This window comes from Paramisgurnus dabryanus, chromosome 20, assembly GCF_030506205.2.
Source record: "Paramisgurnus dabryanus chromosome 20, PD_genome_1.1, whole genome shotgun sequence".
NCBI lineage: Eukaryota > Metazoa > Chordata > Actinopteri > Cypriniformes > Cobitidae > Paramisgurnus > Paramisgurnus dabryanus.
In genome coordinates, this window is record NC_133356.1 from 9,491,959 (window position 1) to 9,509,742 (window position 17,784).

Genomic DNA, 17,784 nt, shown 5'->3' on the forward strand with positions numbered 1-17,784 from the left:
ACATGTTTAATATTAACAATTCGTGACGGGCAGCTCCAACGTTCTTCCGGCAGTTTCGGACACTCTTAACAAACCTCACACCAAGGGAAAATCTGATAATATAATCTGTAAAACCATCAAGATAATCGGGACATAGGAAGGGTTTGTCGGAAGGGGGAAATTGGCCCAAAATTTGCCTGATTATCTTTTGGTGTGTACCCAGCATTAGTAACCAATTAGAACATTTGAACCACACACAGTTTATTTAGTTTTATTATGTCCAACCTCTCTATGATCCTCATCAATCAAGATCAACTTGAGTTTTTAGTTATCAGTTAATTTATGTTACAATTGTAAAACAAACTCTCATCTCAAATGATCAATAGAACTTGATTTCTTGTTATATGACCCATTTAAACTTATGTTTCAAATAGAAAATTGTTAAAAAAAAATCTTACAGAATTCTCAGGGATGGCAAATGTGTGAACAGACCCTCCGGCAGTGTGGAAAAAATATTCCCAGACAAATAACTGAAAGACACACAGATTACACAAAAATTGAATCTTATACTGAAAACTCATGTGAAGGTCAAACTCACACGAGAGAGAGAGAAAGAGAAAGAGAAAGAGAAAGAGAAAGAGAAAGAGAAAGAGAAAGAGAAAGAGAAAGAGAAAGAGAAAGAGAAAGAGAAAGAGAAAGAGAAAGAGAAAGAGAAAGAGAAAGAGAAAGAGAGAGAAAGAGAGAGAGAGAGAATATTTTCCCTTAACACTACTCACAGTTTTGAAAGGCGGCCAAGGTTGAGAAACATATCAGGAGAGAAACAACCAATCCTGTTGTTGGAGAGATCCCTGAGGACACACACACACACAGGCACGCACACACGCGCACACACACAGTATTTCAATAGAGATAAATTAGCTGCCATCAAATAGCTTTGAAATATATAAACTGCTTTGTGAATATGTGAAATATGCTGAGCTGAGTTTCTCTGCCCGGTCCATTTTTATATGAAAAATCTGTTCTACTGTCCTGACCACTGAACCACTGAGATGTACTTAACATCAAACACACAACTAGTGGATTTCCAGCTAAGATACAAAGAAACCTTTCATTCACATCAAATGCAGTTCATTCATTGTTGTATTTACTGTCTGCACATATTGTTTGTGTTAGAATCTTCAGGTGTTTGTGTGTGTGTGTGTGTGTGTGTGTGTAGGTAGGTAGGACGGAGTAAGTAGCTTTATTGTCATTCAATTGTACATATAGAGTGCACATATTAATGAAATTTCGTTCCACTGACTCATAAATACTGCTCTAACTAAACATGTACTTCTGTACAGAATTAATAATAAAATATAGAAATAGTAAAGTATAATAAAAGAGCAGCAATATGCAATAAAATATAGCAGGGACTTTTACAGTTTTGAATATTTCACTTTCTGTCTGTGTGTGTGTGTTATAAGAGACATGTGTTGTGTGTGGTTCTGAAGCAGTGCTGTCTGTAATCATGGGTTTTGAGTTTTTAAATTAACCCAGCGGAGCGACTGAAACCACACGCTTAAAATAAAACCTAACAGCAGCCTTGAACTGGCACACACATCCACAATCAGACGCACAAATCCCTTCAATCAGAGACACATTAAACCAACCACACAACTCCAGTTGTGCATGTGTGCATGTGTCCATTGAACTGTTGGACAATCAGGTTGAGGTTCACAGCTTATCAGACCCAGAATTAAACTGTAAAATGCGTTCATTTTGTTGTAAATTCTCCAGATTATATATATTTTTCTTAATCTTGAATTCATGCTTTTTTATTCCTAATCTACCATTTTTATTGTAAACAGTGGGGAGAGTTGAAACAAGCGTGTCATGTCATTTTGTGTATAATTGTGTATGTGATGAATGAAAACTAAAGATTAAGTATTGTGGGAACAAAATATAAAACTTCGATGTTGAACCCTCATATTACGTATAATGGTCTCTGCATATTAGCATGGGACTTTAAAGGAGCTGTATGTAGGTTTTTGACTGTACTAAATAAAATACTATAACTAAATACTAGAATTTTTTGCTAAGTTCACGTATCTGTTTCCCTAAAAAACAATGCTGTAGCCAGTTATTCGCTTTTTTAAATGTGCCTTCCGGTCCAAAATGTCTGTTTTTCTTTTGGTGTGATCCTGCCCACTGCCAATTTACCCAATAGTTTTGCCAGTTATCACACTTACTTAAATGAAACCGCAATTGCCCATAAATGTGACCTCCAGTGGACGCAACCTCTGAAATGAGCCAAAGATTAAGTTATAAAAATCCACACAGGCAAGTTGTACACTGCAAAAAATGACTTTCTTACTTAGTATTTTTGTCTTGTTTTCAGTAGAAATATCTAAACATTCTTAAATCAAGATGTATTTTCTTGATGAGCAAAATGACCTAAGAAAATAATACTAGTTTTTAGACAAAAAAAAAATACAATTTAAGTGAATTTTTGCTTAAAACAAGCAAAAATATTTTACTTGAATTAAGTGTTTAAGAAAAAAGAAATCTTATTTCACATTTTTTTTCTCACCCCATTGGCAGATAATTTTGCTGGTTTTAAGGACAATTTCACTTAAATTGTATATTATTTGTCTTAAAACTAGACTTATTTACTTAGGTCGTTTTGCTCATCAAGAAAAAACACCTTAATTTAAGAATTTTTAGATATTTCTATTGAAAACAAGACAAAAATACTAAGTAAGAAAGTCAGTGTAATTTGCAGGAAACAAAAGCATTGCAAATGTAAAAATTAGCAGATAAACTTGTGCTTTCCACCGACAGTTGTGCTTCTGTGTGTGTCTGGCAACCGGAAAGGGGGCCAGGAAAAACGTCTCCAATATTTAAAATTTAATCTGCAGTACAAAGTTTAACCTCTAGAAGTCAATGTTACATAAAGCTCCTTTAACGTTTAAGATAACACATGGTGGCAAACAATGGAAGTAGTTTGTTATGTGATGAAACTGTAGTTTTAAAAACATAAACTCAAAATCATATCTAGAGAAAACAGACTGAGGCACGTGGATCAAACCTACAATCTCTTCAGAGCTGTCAGACCATTAAATGCACCGGGAGAAATTCTGCTGATGAGATTCCCTCTGAGATCTCTAAAGAAGCATGAAAAATGAAAAAAGATTCATGAGAATATAATTCATTTGTAAGTTTATTATGAAGAGTTAAAGGGATAATTTAAGTATCAAGAAGATTACATTGTTATGCTTAACACAAATGCAGATACAGCAGGGAAAATAAGTATTTGACACATCAGCATTTTTATTAGTAAGGGGATTTCTAAGTGGGCTATTGACACAAAATTTCCACCAGATGTAGCCATGAAGCCAAATATTGAATTCATACAAAAAAATCAGAACATTTAAGTATACAAGTTGGGTCATAATAAATAAAGTGAAATGACACAGGGAATAAGTATTGAACACACTTTATTTAATACTTTGTAAAAAGAGTGTGCCTTTAATGTTAATGATTAAAATGTAAATGATTTGGGGAAAAACGGGATAACACGATTACTTAATGACTGTAAAACATGCATTTACACACGCACATACACAAACACACGCGCACACGCGCACACACACACACACACACACACACACACACACACACACACACACAACAACTCAATTCAATGCATTGTTTAGTGTTGTTGCAGGAGGCTACAACAAGGTGTCAAAGCAGTGGTGCCTTCAGAAGTGCCTTAAACACATCGGTGCAGCGGAATGCGATCCATATTTTATAGACGATTGAAATGCATATAACTTTACAAACATACACAGGATAGTGATCTGACTTAGGACAGCATGAGCGCGCAGCTCTTTGCACGTGCGAGCGAAAGAGAGACAGAGAGCGGCGCCATGATGGAGATGTTTATATTTTAAATGCGAGGGATAGTTAGTTTGCCTAAGCTCGCTTGAAATGCATAAAACTGAACAAATACATGAGGATTTGTGTTCGGACTTCGGACAGATGCAAGAGCGTGTGCACGTGAGAGACGTGCAATGAGACAGACGTGGATGAGAGAGTGCATGTTGAGCGCAAAGAGTGTTGACAAAACTTACAAAATAACAGTTCTCCGGTCACTTAAAAGTCATGTGAGAACTGCTCGGAACTAATTGCTTAGCGTCGAATTTCTTAATTTTTCGCTGACGAAAGAGTCGTGGAGAGCCACTTCGCCATGGTTTCAGTGTTTTGGAGGGGGTCTGAAACGACGGGAGGGGGTGTGTCGCCCAGATTTCCTTCCCCCGGTCTGCATTTCCCCCAGACATACGTTTGTCTCCCACACAAAAACATAATTTTATTCAAAATATGAAAATTCCGCATTAATACTAGATTCCGTGTTAATTTGACAATTCCGTGATTCCGTGATTGCGGAAATTATAGGGCCCTACATATATGTAACACATAACCTTTTGATGTCATTACGCAATTACGTAAGGTCGCGCTGGCGCGTCACACAGCCGGAGGAAGAAGAGAAGTTGTGGTTTAAAAGTGCATATTTTTTTTTTTTTTCTCAAAAATGACAATTGTTTCGCTAGATAAGACCCTTATGCCTCATTTGAGATCGTTTAGAGTCCTATTCCTTTAAAATTTTATTTTGTCTGACAACCAAACAAAAGCCCATTTGAAATAGAAATATTTAGCTCACATAAAGAGCCATTTTCGGTGTTTACCAACAATTATTACATTTTGAATTATTTTCTATTGTGTTCTCTCCTGTTCACAGACCAAACATGCTAAAAATACAAGACATGGCTTTCGTCTGAAGCCAAAATAAATTTCCTGATATTGTTTCTTAGCGTTTCCTGCGTCTGAGGGGAGTGACATGAATCTACAAGAGTTCACTGTGACATCTGTGGATCATCATAACACAACAAACTACAGAGGAAAAATACTTTAGGACTGACCTTTCACCTTTCATAAGCCATCTTTCTTTTGGTCTCATTTTTTTATTATTTATGAAACCATAAAAACACTGAAATAAAGGTGTCCAGTTTAGTTTCTGAATCTCTGTGCTACAAGAAGATGATTCAGTTTAAATGTTTAAACAAACAAAAAAAAAAACATCCAGACATCAACATGTGCAAACAAATGACAATATGAGTGTCTTTATAATCAATCACAGCCTTTATAAAGTTTCACAGCGTGAAGCCTGTTTGACTTTTAGATGCTCTTTCAAGCCTATCTGCCATTGTGTCCTGCTGAAAAAGAAACTCGATCCTGTTAGCAGTCACAGATTATATTTCACACTGCATATTTTACACCAGTTAGCTTTTTGATCCCAAAACATTCAAACTGGATCTCCATTAAAATAGACAGGAGCTGTGGTACTGCTTACATCGCTGTGCTAATGTGTAAAATAATGTCAAACACAGAAAAATGTGATCTGGCATGAGATGTGTATGTGCTTGTACTTGTGTTTCTTCTAAAGCATTCTGTGAGGTAAACCAATTAACTTATTGTTAATATAATCTAACAGAGCACAGAGCTCATGTTCACTCATTAGTAAGCATCCAGTGTTGTTCAATAACACTTCAGAGGGCGATGAATTTACTTAAGCAGCAAGTCATGTTGAGAAAGCTCGACATGTGTAAACAAACCAGTGTCTGAGAGAAAAGATTCATATCCATCAATCTCTCAGATATGTTCTGTACTGTATTACGAAACAAAAAGTGCATCTGAGGGATTTTTCTTACCGCCGTGTCTGTGCGACAGAAAAGAAAAATCATTAATAATGTTATGACAGTGAAAACCACTGCCTTATAGGTTTAGGTTACAAGATCTTCTTTACTCTTTTGTATGCACCCTGTATTCGTTGTCATTTCATACTTGTTTCTCTGCCACATCATTTCCATTAAAGCTTTTATTAAATACACTGAATATACCATTGCTGTTTGCACTTCTGGTTAGATGTGAACCACATTTCATTGGCACTGGACTCTACAGAATGATGATAAAGTTGTAATGTTATGTAACCTGTACTCAAGATCGCTGCTGTAATCTGGCATCAGTTTATCAGTCTATTTAGTCTAGCTCATTTCTCATTATTCAATAGTGAATGAAAAACAGTAATGCTATTCAGCCAAAAAAATAAACACACACACACAGAAACAAACAAAACATTGTCTAAAGTTATAGTTTTGAGTTGGAACAGGGAAACAAGTGTGTGTAAAAGTTCAGCTCTGTGTCCGCTATGACATCACCGTCTACTTCCTCTTCCTGTTTCCCTCCGGTAATAGAGTCAATCATTAGAATCTGATTTCAACTGGACTAAACTGGACATCAAGACTGATCGGCTGATGACCTCTGACAGATATCACGGTCTCACAGGACCAAAAAAACAATACAAAAATATTATCTTATGTGATCATTGCCTGGCAATTTAACTGACCAGACAACTTTATTTGCTAAAGTCAACACGTTGAAACAACACCGGTGAGGTAAACTTTGGCAAGTACTGTATATTTACAAATATATTTCTTTATTTAGTTTCATCTGAAGCTGATTACCCTTACAAACAATTACTGTGGTGGTACCATGGTACAGCTGTCTGGTATGAGGTCATACCATAGTACTCTGATATAGGCCTACCAAATATAATAAAATTATTGTAGACGTCCATACCACGACATTCCGCAGCCTCTGGTTTGTATACCCTGCAAAGATTTATATTCTCCAATATATTTATAATCCCCCCCCCAAAAAAAAAATGGGCTAACCTTTCACATGCGTGTTGTTTTTGTATATGTATTAACCTAATTTTACAGGTTTTTAAAGGGACTGTAGGATTTTAAGTGTTTTATTAATCAAAATCAATGTCTTTAATCATAAATATGTCCTCGTTGGTGTCAAATGACCTATGCCAGTGATCTGACTTGTCTTTGTAAGCTTAGAATTTCTTCTCTTTACTTACATGGAATGGTTAAGTACAAGGAAGCTTTACGTCGTTCCGCCATATTGATAAACTATAATAGCAGAGAGGGACAAAAAGCACTAGCCTACCAACGCGTTTCCACAACGCGTTTTCATTCAGAACACGTGAACCAGCTGAAACGGAGAAGGAGATCAGTGATTACATAACGGCTACCGTAGTTGCAACACGCATTTGGAAAGGCGAGGCGCTAGAGAGCACTGTTCGTTTGAATGCAAAATACAATTTCACCACTAGATGTGGGTAAATCCTACTTATTGTCCCTTTAAACCATAGTAACTTTTAATGTCGCGTTAGCAAACACTTTTGTGTTGGTGTATCGTGTGAGTTTAACAATTATTATGTTTGGGTCTACAACATTTAATCAAACTGCAGTCACGGACACACAGTCAGCGTGTTCATGGACCGTAGGGTTGCCAGATTTACAGTCAGTGAAGAATCTGTTTCCAAACAAACAGCTCAAATAACAGCAGCCAATGCAGTGTTTAAAACCAAGCTTTAGAAAAGTGTCTGACATTCACACAGTAAGTAAACATTACCGTCTGTCCTTCACATGTGTTACTCTGATTCATTTAATCAAACGTAACAGAGACTCAGAGCAGTTGCTCAAGATAAGAGTTTCATTAAAAGAGATAAGATAGGTGACCTTAGAGGCACTCCACTTTTTGAAAATAGGCTCATTTTTCAGCTCCCGTAGAGCATTTGACATTTGATTCTTACCATTTTGGAATCCATTCAGCTGATCTCCGGGTCTGGCGGTACCACTTTTAGCATAGCTTAGCATAATCCATTGAATCTGATTAGACCATTAGCATCGTGCTAAAAATAACCAAAGAGTTTAATGTTTTTCCTATTTAAAATTGATTCTGTAGTTACATTGTGTCCTAAGACCGACAGAAAATTAAAAGTTGCAAATTTCTATGGCAGGAACTATATTCTCATTCTGGCATAATAAAAAATGAGCATATTTTCAAAAAAAGTGGAGTGTCCTTTAATGCTCGAACTGTTGTTGACAGTTCAACATTGTGTTGACCCAAGGACAATATTTTTCTAAATAAAACCTAAACCTACCCCAAACCCCAACCCTAACCATAACCAAACCCTAAAATCAGAGGGACATGTTAAGTAAAAACCAATGGTCTAGAAATAACTAATCCTGGTTGTAAGCTTAAACTTAAAACAAACTACAGTATAATCTTATTTCGGAAATCTGATTGGTTGATTGAAATGTTGTCCCAGGGTCAACATAATGTTGGCCTGAGGACATCAACCACTTGGCAAAATCAGGAGAGCCGTCCTTTAATGCAGTGGTTCCCAAACTTTTCCAGCGTGCGGCCCCCCTTGTGTACGGTGAATTCCTTTGCGGCCCCCCAAAGAAAATTTGTGACAAAAAACTGTTCTAAAACTCAACATTTTAATAAAAAAAACATTAAATTATACAAAAAAGTAGTGCTTTTGGTTAGTAGCCTTATTTTTTTTAGTTTTAATTACACAGAATTCATGATAAATTAATGTATTTCATAAAATGTCATAAAACTGGGGCCCTCTGGCACCATCTCGCGGCCCCCCGGTGCCCCCAGTTTGAAAACCACTGCTTTAAAGGTACCGTTTGAATGTACCGTTAGAGAAAAAACCTCTCTTTGTCAGGTTACACTGGCTTCTTATAGCAGCTCGCATCAAACTCAAAGCTCTGTCGTGGGGACTCATTTATAAAGCATGCGTACGCACAGATTTTATCGAAAGGTTTGCGTTCGCAAAAATCCACGGCAAAGTCCATATTTATATTGTCTTTGACAGCGCCACGTCAGGGTCTGAGCAGACATATGCACTTTTACTTGACCGATTGATGCAGGTTTTTGGAAATATAAGCCATTCTTGCTGCTTGAAAAGAATTTAAACACTGACAGAGGCTCTTTTATATGTCTACGACATTAATTAGGCATCATTTAAAGGCGGAGATCTGAAACTGCTCATCTGCGCACAAATTCAAGATCATTTGCGATTTATAGATTTCAAATCTGAAAGAAAGGTGTATGCGCATTTTCTATGCATCACACATACGCATTTTTGATAAATGATCGTAAGATCAAATGTAGGATGGTTTCGATGCAGCATTTTATTAATGAGGCCCCTGGCCTTTAAAACCACCACTGGGTCAGCACCCCCTTACCTTTAATCCCTTATGCAGACTTATGCACCTTCTAGATCCCCCCGAAAGGGAAAGAATCACTATATCTTAATCACTATACCTTCTCTGGTTCTGTTCCTCATGTGTGGAATGATCTGTGGTTGCGACAAGATCTGCTGACTCTGTAGCAGTCTTAAAGAATCGGCTAAAACCCATCTCTTCCGCCAACACCTCACTTGCTATCTCTCTTCTTTTTTCTATGCTCATCTTTGTATTCTCTGTCCAAAAAAAAAGAAAATTACTAACCCTTGGCTATGTATACTTTGATTAGACTAGTTCTAGTGCACTTATGTACTAACTGTTCTTGTGTCGCTCTAATTGCTTCTGTTGTTCATGTGTAAGACACAGACAGCTTACTGAGACTGAACTTGTCAAAATAGAGCATGACAGCTACGAAGCCAATACACAAAAAAAATACAGAATGGGCATTAAAACTTCTCAAAGACTGGCTAAAAGAGAAAAAATGGAGACAGACAAGTATGAAGCAGAGGATCTTAATAAGGTATTACGATCATTTTATGCATCTGTGCAAAGTTTCGCGGAAGGATAAAAATGTTAATTTAAAACAAATACGCCAATAAAATGTTTCAAATTCATATTCATGTCCGTTTTTTTTCTTATGTGACAAGTAGCCGTGTAATAAGCGGGATAATGTAGAGGCAGCCGGTAGTTATCGGGAAATAAGGCCTTTCAGTGTGATACAAGACCCTCCGCTTCGTGTCGGGTCCTGATCACACTGTCGGGGCTTATTTCCCGATAACTACCGGCTGCCTCTACATTATCCCTTACTTAGCATTGAATTGTGCCGAATCTTTCAAACATTATAAGAAGCGTCACATTTCCGGCTGACATCAGAGATATCAGGCCAATCACAACGTACAGATTAGCTGGCCAATCAGGGACAAAGTGCTTTTCAAATCGATGATTTTTGTACAAAATCCGTGCGTTTCAGGAAGAGAGTAAAATCTGGAGCTACTAAAATGTACGGTATGAGGAAAATAATGTGATTTTTTAACCATAAACCACGCAAACACATTGTATTATACCAAATACACAAAATAACAGTGGTGGCTCGTGACTGCTCATCCGAGAGGCGCAAATTCAAAACAAGTGTTCGGAGTGTCGTGTGTTGCTTGTGTTTTCAAAATATGTGTTTGTTGCTTCATATGAACCATGTGCTTCGTGTGTTTTGTCAAAATAAGTGCCTGCTGCAAACGCGTCAAAACCGTTAATGATAAAAGAGACGCTCACGTTCACAAAATACACGCAAGACACTCCCTAAACAGTAAACTCTGATTACGCATGAGATTATGCGAGGATCTGGCAATATAACAATATAAAGGTGAGTTTAATCTTCATCTCTACGATCATGACATTGTCTGGACTGTTGAACAGATTTTTTGAAACCTGTACATGTTGAATAGTTTTGAACGGTAATTTTCTGTAAAAATCAAAGCCGCTGAGATCACTCTTAACAATTTGAATTCTTTATTAGGTGAACTATTTCTTTAACACACAAACACTATATAGAAACAAACATTTTGGATTGAAACCGTAAGCATAAATAATCTAATGATCTGTGATCTTCACACTCATGCGTTCATTGTTATATGTACACTACATCTACATCACCAGGAGCTAAACCTAAACCAAGTATATGTTGACTGCACAGATTAAACTCACAATCTCTCCAGAGATCCCAGTCCGATGAAGGAGTTATTTCTCACTACTGAGATCTTATTGTTGCTCAGGAGTCTGAGGAGAGAAAACAAACACAAGACAGACATTACAGACACATAAATACAGATGACAATTTACACACACACACACACAAGGTCAGGAGACGACCTCTCTCTCTCTCTCTCTCTCTCTCTCTCTCTCTCACTTCTGGGTAACATCCAGGAAATAGCAAGCAAAACATAACTTTACATTATGTAAACAGTGCATGCCAAAAATTCTGTGTCCTTCCAACTTTCTATTTACAACATCAGTCAATGTTCTCTGAGGACAAGCGATTGAGAAAGAGAGAGAGAGAGAAAGTAAATATTGTCTTACATAAACTGCTTGAGCAAATGGTTTATGTCATTGCAGTCTTTGTGTGCGTGCGTGTGTGCGTGCACGCATCTTTGTTTGGAAAAACAATGCACATCTCGGTCTGCATACATTTCACAATATTCAGTCAGCAGTGAACAAGAGAACAGTTTGAAATGCACTGAAAATTACTGCAATGCAGGCTGGGAAAAATCATCTTGCGACCACTGAAAACCTCCCCCACAAATATCCCCTGTAGCTGCTAAGATGTATAATGTTAAATGTGTTTTACTAGGCAAACTGATGGGTGGCTTTGTCATGTGCAAAATTCTCCATTTTCACATGATTCACAGAAACACAAAGTAAATGAAGTCACTCCACCCTTTACAGCTGCTCTATCGTCGTCTCTAAACTCCTGCCCTCCCGCACCAACACACCTCGACTCTATTATTATAAAAGCAACAGAACATTTCGGCGGTCTACAGTCACCAATCACATAAAGCGAGCGGGCTAAAGATCACAATCGTAACTATTACAAACATCCCGTGTGGCAGGGCAAAGATTTCCAACCTCCACTGCTGAAACCCGTGTGTTTTTCTATAATATCAGGTTACTAGGAACATCTGACCAAAATAACATATTTCATATCGACTGGAGTTGACCTTGGACATACGGGACTTTATGCCGGAGTTCAAGTGTGCATTAGAAAAGTCTGGAAACATTCAGACGGATGCAGCTGCATACACCACACTGCATTCATACAAAAACACTGAGACGACATATACAGTAAAAGTATGCGGTATATCATGTTTATTTTTCTCAACATGTCCCAGGAAATTGTGTGTGTGTGTGCGTGTTGTGATTCTAATGTATCACATTATAAATGATGTCATCTGCACTTTTTACTCTTCTTTGTGCAACCTTACAGTAGATCTGAGACTTTACATATAAAGTTTTATATTATAACGGACTATAAAAACAGCTGTGGACATGCAGGCACACTTGCAGTTATATCTTTCAACAAATCCTCAGCTCTATGACTGTTTGGGGATCTGTCTGGTGTGGGCGTTCACCCCTGTTCACAGATTTCACAGACAGAAGCTCTGGTGTGTTTTATGAAATTTATAAAAGCAGGAACGCTCAATAAAGGAACCAGCGGTCACCACCACAGTATAACACTTTAAATAACCTCAGCGTTTACCCTACTCAGAGCGAGATCGGCTGGGACAACACACCACCACAACTGTATTCTTGGCAGATTTAATATTTTTCTTGCTAATATTTTTAGACAGTTGACACTGATTTTGGGTTTTCTAAAAGTACAGGATTCATTAACGTTAGTCTGTGTGATGGAGCGTGTCGGCGTGTGTAGATGGAATTAAAACTTATTTTATCTTTCATTTGATATAAGAAATTATTCTTGAATTATAAACCACAACTGTCTGTCATATTCATATTTAGATCTATATTGAGAGTCTTATGTCAACGCCAACAGAATAGAGAATATTTGGTGATTATTTTAGCATAAAATAGGGATGTTCATTTCAGTTAGTTATTTTAAGCTTGCAGGGCTCCAGACTAACTTTTTTCACTAGGAGCACAGTGGCCCCCAACTGAAAATTTTAGGGGCGCAACCAGAAAATTTAGGGGCACACACCGTAAATCAACATGCTAACCAAATATTCACATTTCTACTAATTTCCACTGTATTACTAATAAATACTTTAATGATAGATGCAGAAAGTACAATGTGCTGTTTCAAATTCAGTGTCACATTTTATTGTGCACTTTTGGAAAAAAAAGGTCAAATTTACTGGTTGCACATGTGCGACTGGATGTAAAATTCAGTTGCACACTCTCAAATTTTAGGGGCAAAATGCCACCATTTGGGGGCAGTCTGGAGCCCTGAGGCTTGTTAACCGAACATTAACCATTAACTGATTCGATTTTAATATTAAATTGCATTAAGTAAAATACAGTTGACGGTTGTCTGTGACCCGGTACAAACAATACAAACATTTTATTTAATTTGCATGTGCAAACAGCAGCAACAGATCAACAACAGAAATAGGATTCATACATTATCAAATTTTCACGCATAATTACATTATCAAAGAGCATGCGATCAGTCCAGAGGATAAATATCCAAAAAGGGCGGATTGTCTCTCTTTCATTTAACACAATGGCCATTTTTATTATTTAAAAATTTGTCTTTTTCTCTGTTTGTGCAAAAAGAGAGATCTTTATGGTCAGGATCTAGGACAGAGGTGATCATCGAACACTGAAAAAAATTATTCATTCAATTTACTCAATTTTTTAAGGTAGGTGGTCACAATCAACTTATTTAAGCTAAATTTAAACAAAAAAAATTTAAAAATAAAATAAAAAAAACTTTTGTTTAAATTTAGCTTAAATAAACTGATTGCAACCACTTACCTTAAAAAAAAAAATTTAAAAATTAATTAAATTTAAATTAATATTTTTTTCAGTGAAGGTCAGTCCGGCCACGCGCAAGACAGAAATGGACCGCATCATCTTGCGCACACACGCACATCTCCACACTGTAAAAAAATTCTGTAGAAATTAGACAACTAGCTGCCAGTAACTTACTGTAGATTTTACATCTATGTTATTTACTGGCAACAGTTTGTTCAAAGATAAATAAACATTTTCAGTCTTTATCTTCTACAGTAAGTTACTGGCAACCAGCTGCTTACAGCTATTTTTTTACAGCTTCCAAACCATACTCAAGTACGGACACATATGCAGTAAAAATTATTTCTCATACAAATGATTACTTTACCTGACCGTCAGGGCAGCAATCATTTGCGTCATTTACAGGCCTTTCACAAATTAGAAAAGTGGCAAAATGTCTGTAGGCACGTGTCGAAGCACACACAGTTTTTTTCTTTCTTTTAACTGACAATATTAATCGGTCATTATTCTTACCGTCAATTACTGGTTAATATGAACATCCCTAATCACTACTGTGACATCATACTCTGGTTCAAAAGTTTTAATGATGTCATTTATCAACTCGTCTCACCTCTCACTACTAAACCATCAATCAAACAACTCTAAATGGAGAGAAGAGAAATAATATTTTAATTCACGTTTAAACCCTCAAACATTTTTTGTTGATCCTGGATCAATGTTTTAATCAAAGATACCCCAACCTACCCTTAACTCCAACCCTATTCATTTTTAAACCCTCAAATAAGTGTGAAATAATGAGGAGTATTTGTTAAAAGCCCCTAGCCCTATCCTCAACCTAAATCTTACATGCACACTAATCTTAATCCTGCAATCTGATTGGTCAATGAAAATGTTGATCCAGGACCAACAATGGTGTTGTTCCAGTATCACATCTTACTTGGTGAAATCACGTTCATTGAGAGGGTCCAGATACATCAGATGTACTGAAATATCAATCACAACTTAAATATTGTTACTCAGAAATCTTACTGTATCAAACACTCAATTTCATGCAAATGCCAACCTTATAATGAGTAGTAATGTTTTTACCCAAAGTTTTTGAATATACTGATATCTCAGGTGTCAATATTATGTAGTTTAAGCTGTGTTTTGGTCACTTTTTAAGCTGGTCAGGCTGGACGAGCTGACCCACTAGCTTGAGCAGCTATACGCTGGGAGGACCAGCTTAAACCAGCTACTGCCTGGATTTTTCAGTAGGGAATGCAAAGTTTTTATATACGTTTTGGACTCAATACATACAAAGGAAAACAAGCTTTTCACTGACATTGACTTTATTGTCGCTGTTCTTCACATAAACCTCATTCACACAGACCTTTGGTGCCAGAAAGAGGACCTAGTAAGATACACGGAAAACCCTCTGTGTGACAAGAAGCCGAAACAATGCCGTAATGATGTGTCTTTATCATATACAGATGATGATGTGGATATATAGCCTTATGATGCTTGAAAAAACAGGAATCACATAATGGTGATTAAATAATAAAAGTAATGACAGGGTTTTCATTTTTTACTAAACTGTTACTTTAAGACTTTTACTTAGACCCAAGTCTATTAAAAATATACGTATAAAATATGAAATGCATAGGAACAATTTAATTTATAAGTACTTGCTAAAAGCAACCAAAATTTATAAGCCTACAAAAATGTAAATGTATTCATCTAAAAATGAATAATAGACTTCTTATTATTTTACTAATGAATAATAGTAAATGAATTAAAGATGTGTTCCTGACATCCCGCTCAAGATGTTTCATATAGAGTAATGGTGAAAAATGACTGATGAAGATTATTATATATGAGTCCCAGCAGAGAACCCCTCCGCCGCCCGACTGTTTATTTATTCAGCTCTCAGAAACAAAAGTGTGATGAGGGAAGCTTCACCAGAAATATGAATGTGACGCTTCTTACAACAGGAAAAAGATTTCCTGACAGCCCAAAACTAAAACACAAGCCCAGGATTAAAGTCTATAACACTAACACACAAATACATGCAAAATTATTACATAAACTGTGTGTGTGTGTGTGTGTGTGTGTGTGTGTGTGTGTGTGTGTGTGTGTGTGTGTGTGTGTGTGTGTGTGTGTGTGTGTGTGTGTGTGTGTGTGTGTGTGTGTGTGTGTGTGTGTGTGTGTGTGTGTGTGTGTGTGTGGGTTGGTCTATGTGGTTTACGAGGACATGAATAGTGTATAATAACATGTTTATTATGCTATAAAGGTGGTTTACGGGGACACAGAGAGTGTCCTCATAAACGGAAAAGCTAAAAAAACATACTAAATGGTAGTTTTTCATAGATTAAAGACTGGCAACAGGTTTTTGTGACATTGGGGTTAGGGACTGGGGTAGGTAAGGGGAATAGAATATAACAGTTTGGACAGTATAAAATGCATTGCGTCTATGGAGATGTCCCCGTAAACCACATACACCAACATGTGTGTGTGTGTGTGTGTGTGTGTGTGTGTGTGTGTGTGTGTGTGTGTGTGTGTGTGTGTGTGGGTTGGTCTATGTGGTTTACGAGGACATGAATAGTGTATAATGACATGTTTATTATGCTATAAAGGTGGTTTACGGGGACACAGAGACTGTCCTCATAAACGGAAAAGCTAAAAAAACATACTAAATGGTAGTTTTTCATTGATTAAAGACTGGCAACAGGTTTTTGTGACATTGGGGTTAGGGACTGGGGTAGGTAAGGGGAATAGAATATAACAGTTTGGACAGTATAAAATGCATTGCGTCTATGGAGATGTCCCCGTAAACCACATACACCAACATGTGGGTGTGTGTGTGTGTGTGTGTGTGTGTGTGTGTGTGTGTGTGTGTGTGTGTGTGTGTGTGTGTGTGTGTGTGTGTGTGTGTGTTTTAGTAAACTGTTGGTTGTGGTGGGGACACATTCAGCACATATATGGGCTGTTGGGCTTGTACTTTACTGCACATCAAACAGAGATTGGTCTACAAAAACTGTGATGTACATCTTACACATGGTCCTGGTAAATTCACAGCACCTGTCCAATCAGTAAAACCATCATAATTCATTCAAATAACACCTGAAGATACAAATTCTACCAATATCTAGGAAGGAAATAACAGTTTGTAAAGTTCAAAATGCATTAGAGGTAAGTTCACAGCACTACACTGCAAAAAAATGACTTTCTTACCTAGTATTTTTGTCTTGTTTTCAGTACAAATATCTAAAATAAGTTGAATTTTCTTGATGAGTAAAATATCTTAAAAAATAAGTCTAGCATACAATTTGAGTGAATTTGTGCTTAAAACAAGCAAAAAAAATATGCCAATGGGGTAAGTACATTTTTTAACTTTTCTTGCACATTTTTTTGCATGTTTTAAGCCCGAATTCATTTACAATGCATATTTTTTTTGCCTAAAAACTACACTTACTTTTTTTTAAGTCACCATTGCTCATCAAGAAAATGCTTCTTGATTTAAGAATTTTTAGATATTTGTGCAGAAAACAAGAAAATACTAAGTAAAAAAGTAGTTTTTGCAGTGTATAAACCAGTATGTCATGTTCTGCTGTTATAAAATTATCAGCACCCATAAACACATGTAAAATATGATAGTTACTCACAGTGACACCGTGTTGTTGGGTAAAGAGCTGGGCGGCATGGTCTCCGTCAGGTCCGCGTCGTCACAAATGACTTTGACGCGGACGGTCTGTCTATTAAACTCCTTTGACCTCTCGGCGGTACAGTGACAGCTGTCAATCATTAAATCAGGACAGTATCTGTTGCTCAGAGCGCATCTCCAACAGCCAATAATCGCCGCGCACACAAGCACCATCATCTTCGTCATCTTCGTATCAAACACACATACTCCAGTTGGGATGAAACTGCAGTAAAGTTTGCATCCTGAAACCTTACGCGTGTCCTTATTCTCCAAGAGCAAGAAAAACAAAAACTTTTCTTTCAATCTGTGCGTGGACGTCCGGTTGTTACCAGTTCGCTATTCAGTGTTAACATCCGTGGTTTGGGTTAATTGAGTTTAGTTTTGCTGTGAAAGAGGGTGAAGAAACTAGTGTTGTGTGAATCCTAACTCGTACAGCAAACTGCAACTTCATCAAGCGACGCTTTCTACTATTGTGGCAGCGTGGCT

At 37.0% G+C, this 17,784-nt stretch overlaps 1 protein-coding gene across 1 annotated transcript in view; it reads right to left on the bottom strand.

The window, feature by feature from the left end:
• Positions 1 to 17,499, bottom strand: part of adgra1b (adhesion G protein-coupled receptor A1b) — a 93,547-nt gene extending 76,048 nt beyond the window's left edge. The window contains exons 1-5 of the mRNA XM_065296269.2: positions 17,261 to 17,499; positions 10,833 to 10,904; positions 3,051 to 3,122; positions 756 to 827; positions 438 to 509 (exon numbers count right to left, since the gene is read on the bottom strand). Coding sequence (XP_065152341.1) covers positions 438 to 509; positions 756 to 827; positions 3,051 to 3,122; positions 10,833 to 10,904; positions 17,261 to 17,484 — 512 coding nt within the window. The 5' untranslated portion in view covers positions 17,485 to 17,499. The remainder of the gene's footprint in view (positions 1 to 437; positions 510 to 755; positions 828 to 3,050; positions 3,123 to 10,832; positions 10,905 to 17,260) is intronic.
• Positions 17,500 to 17,784: the final 285 nt, after the last annotated feature.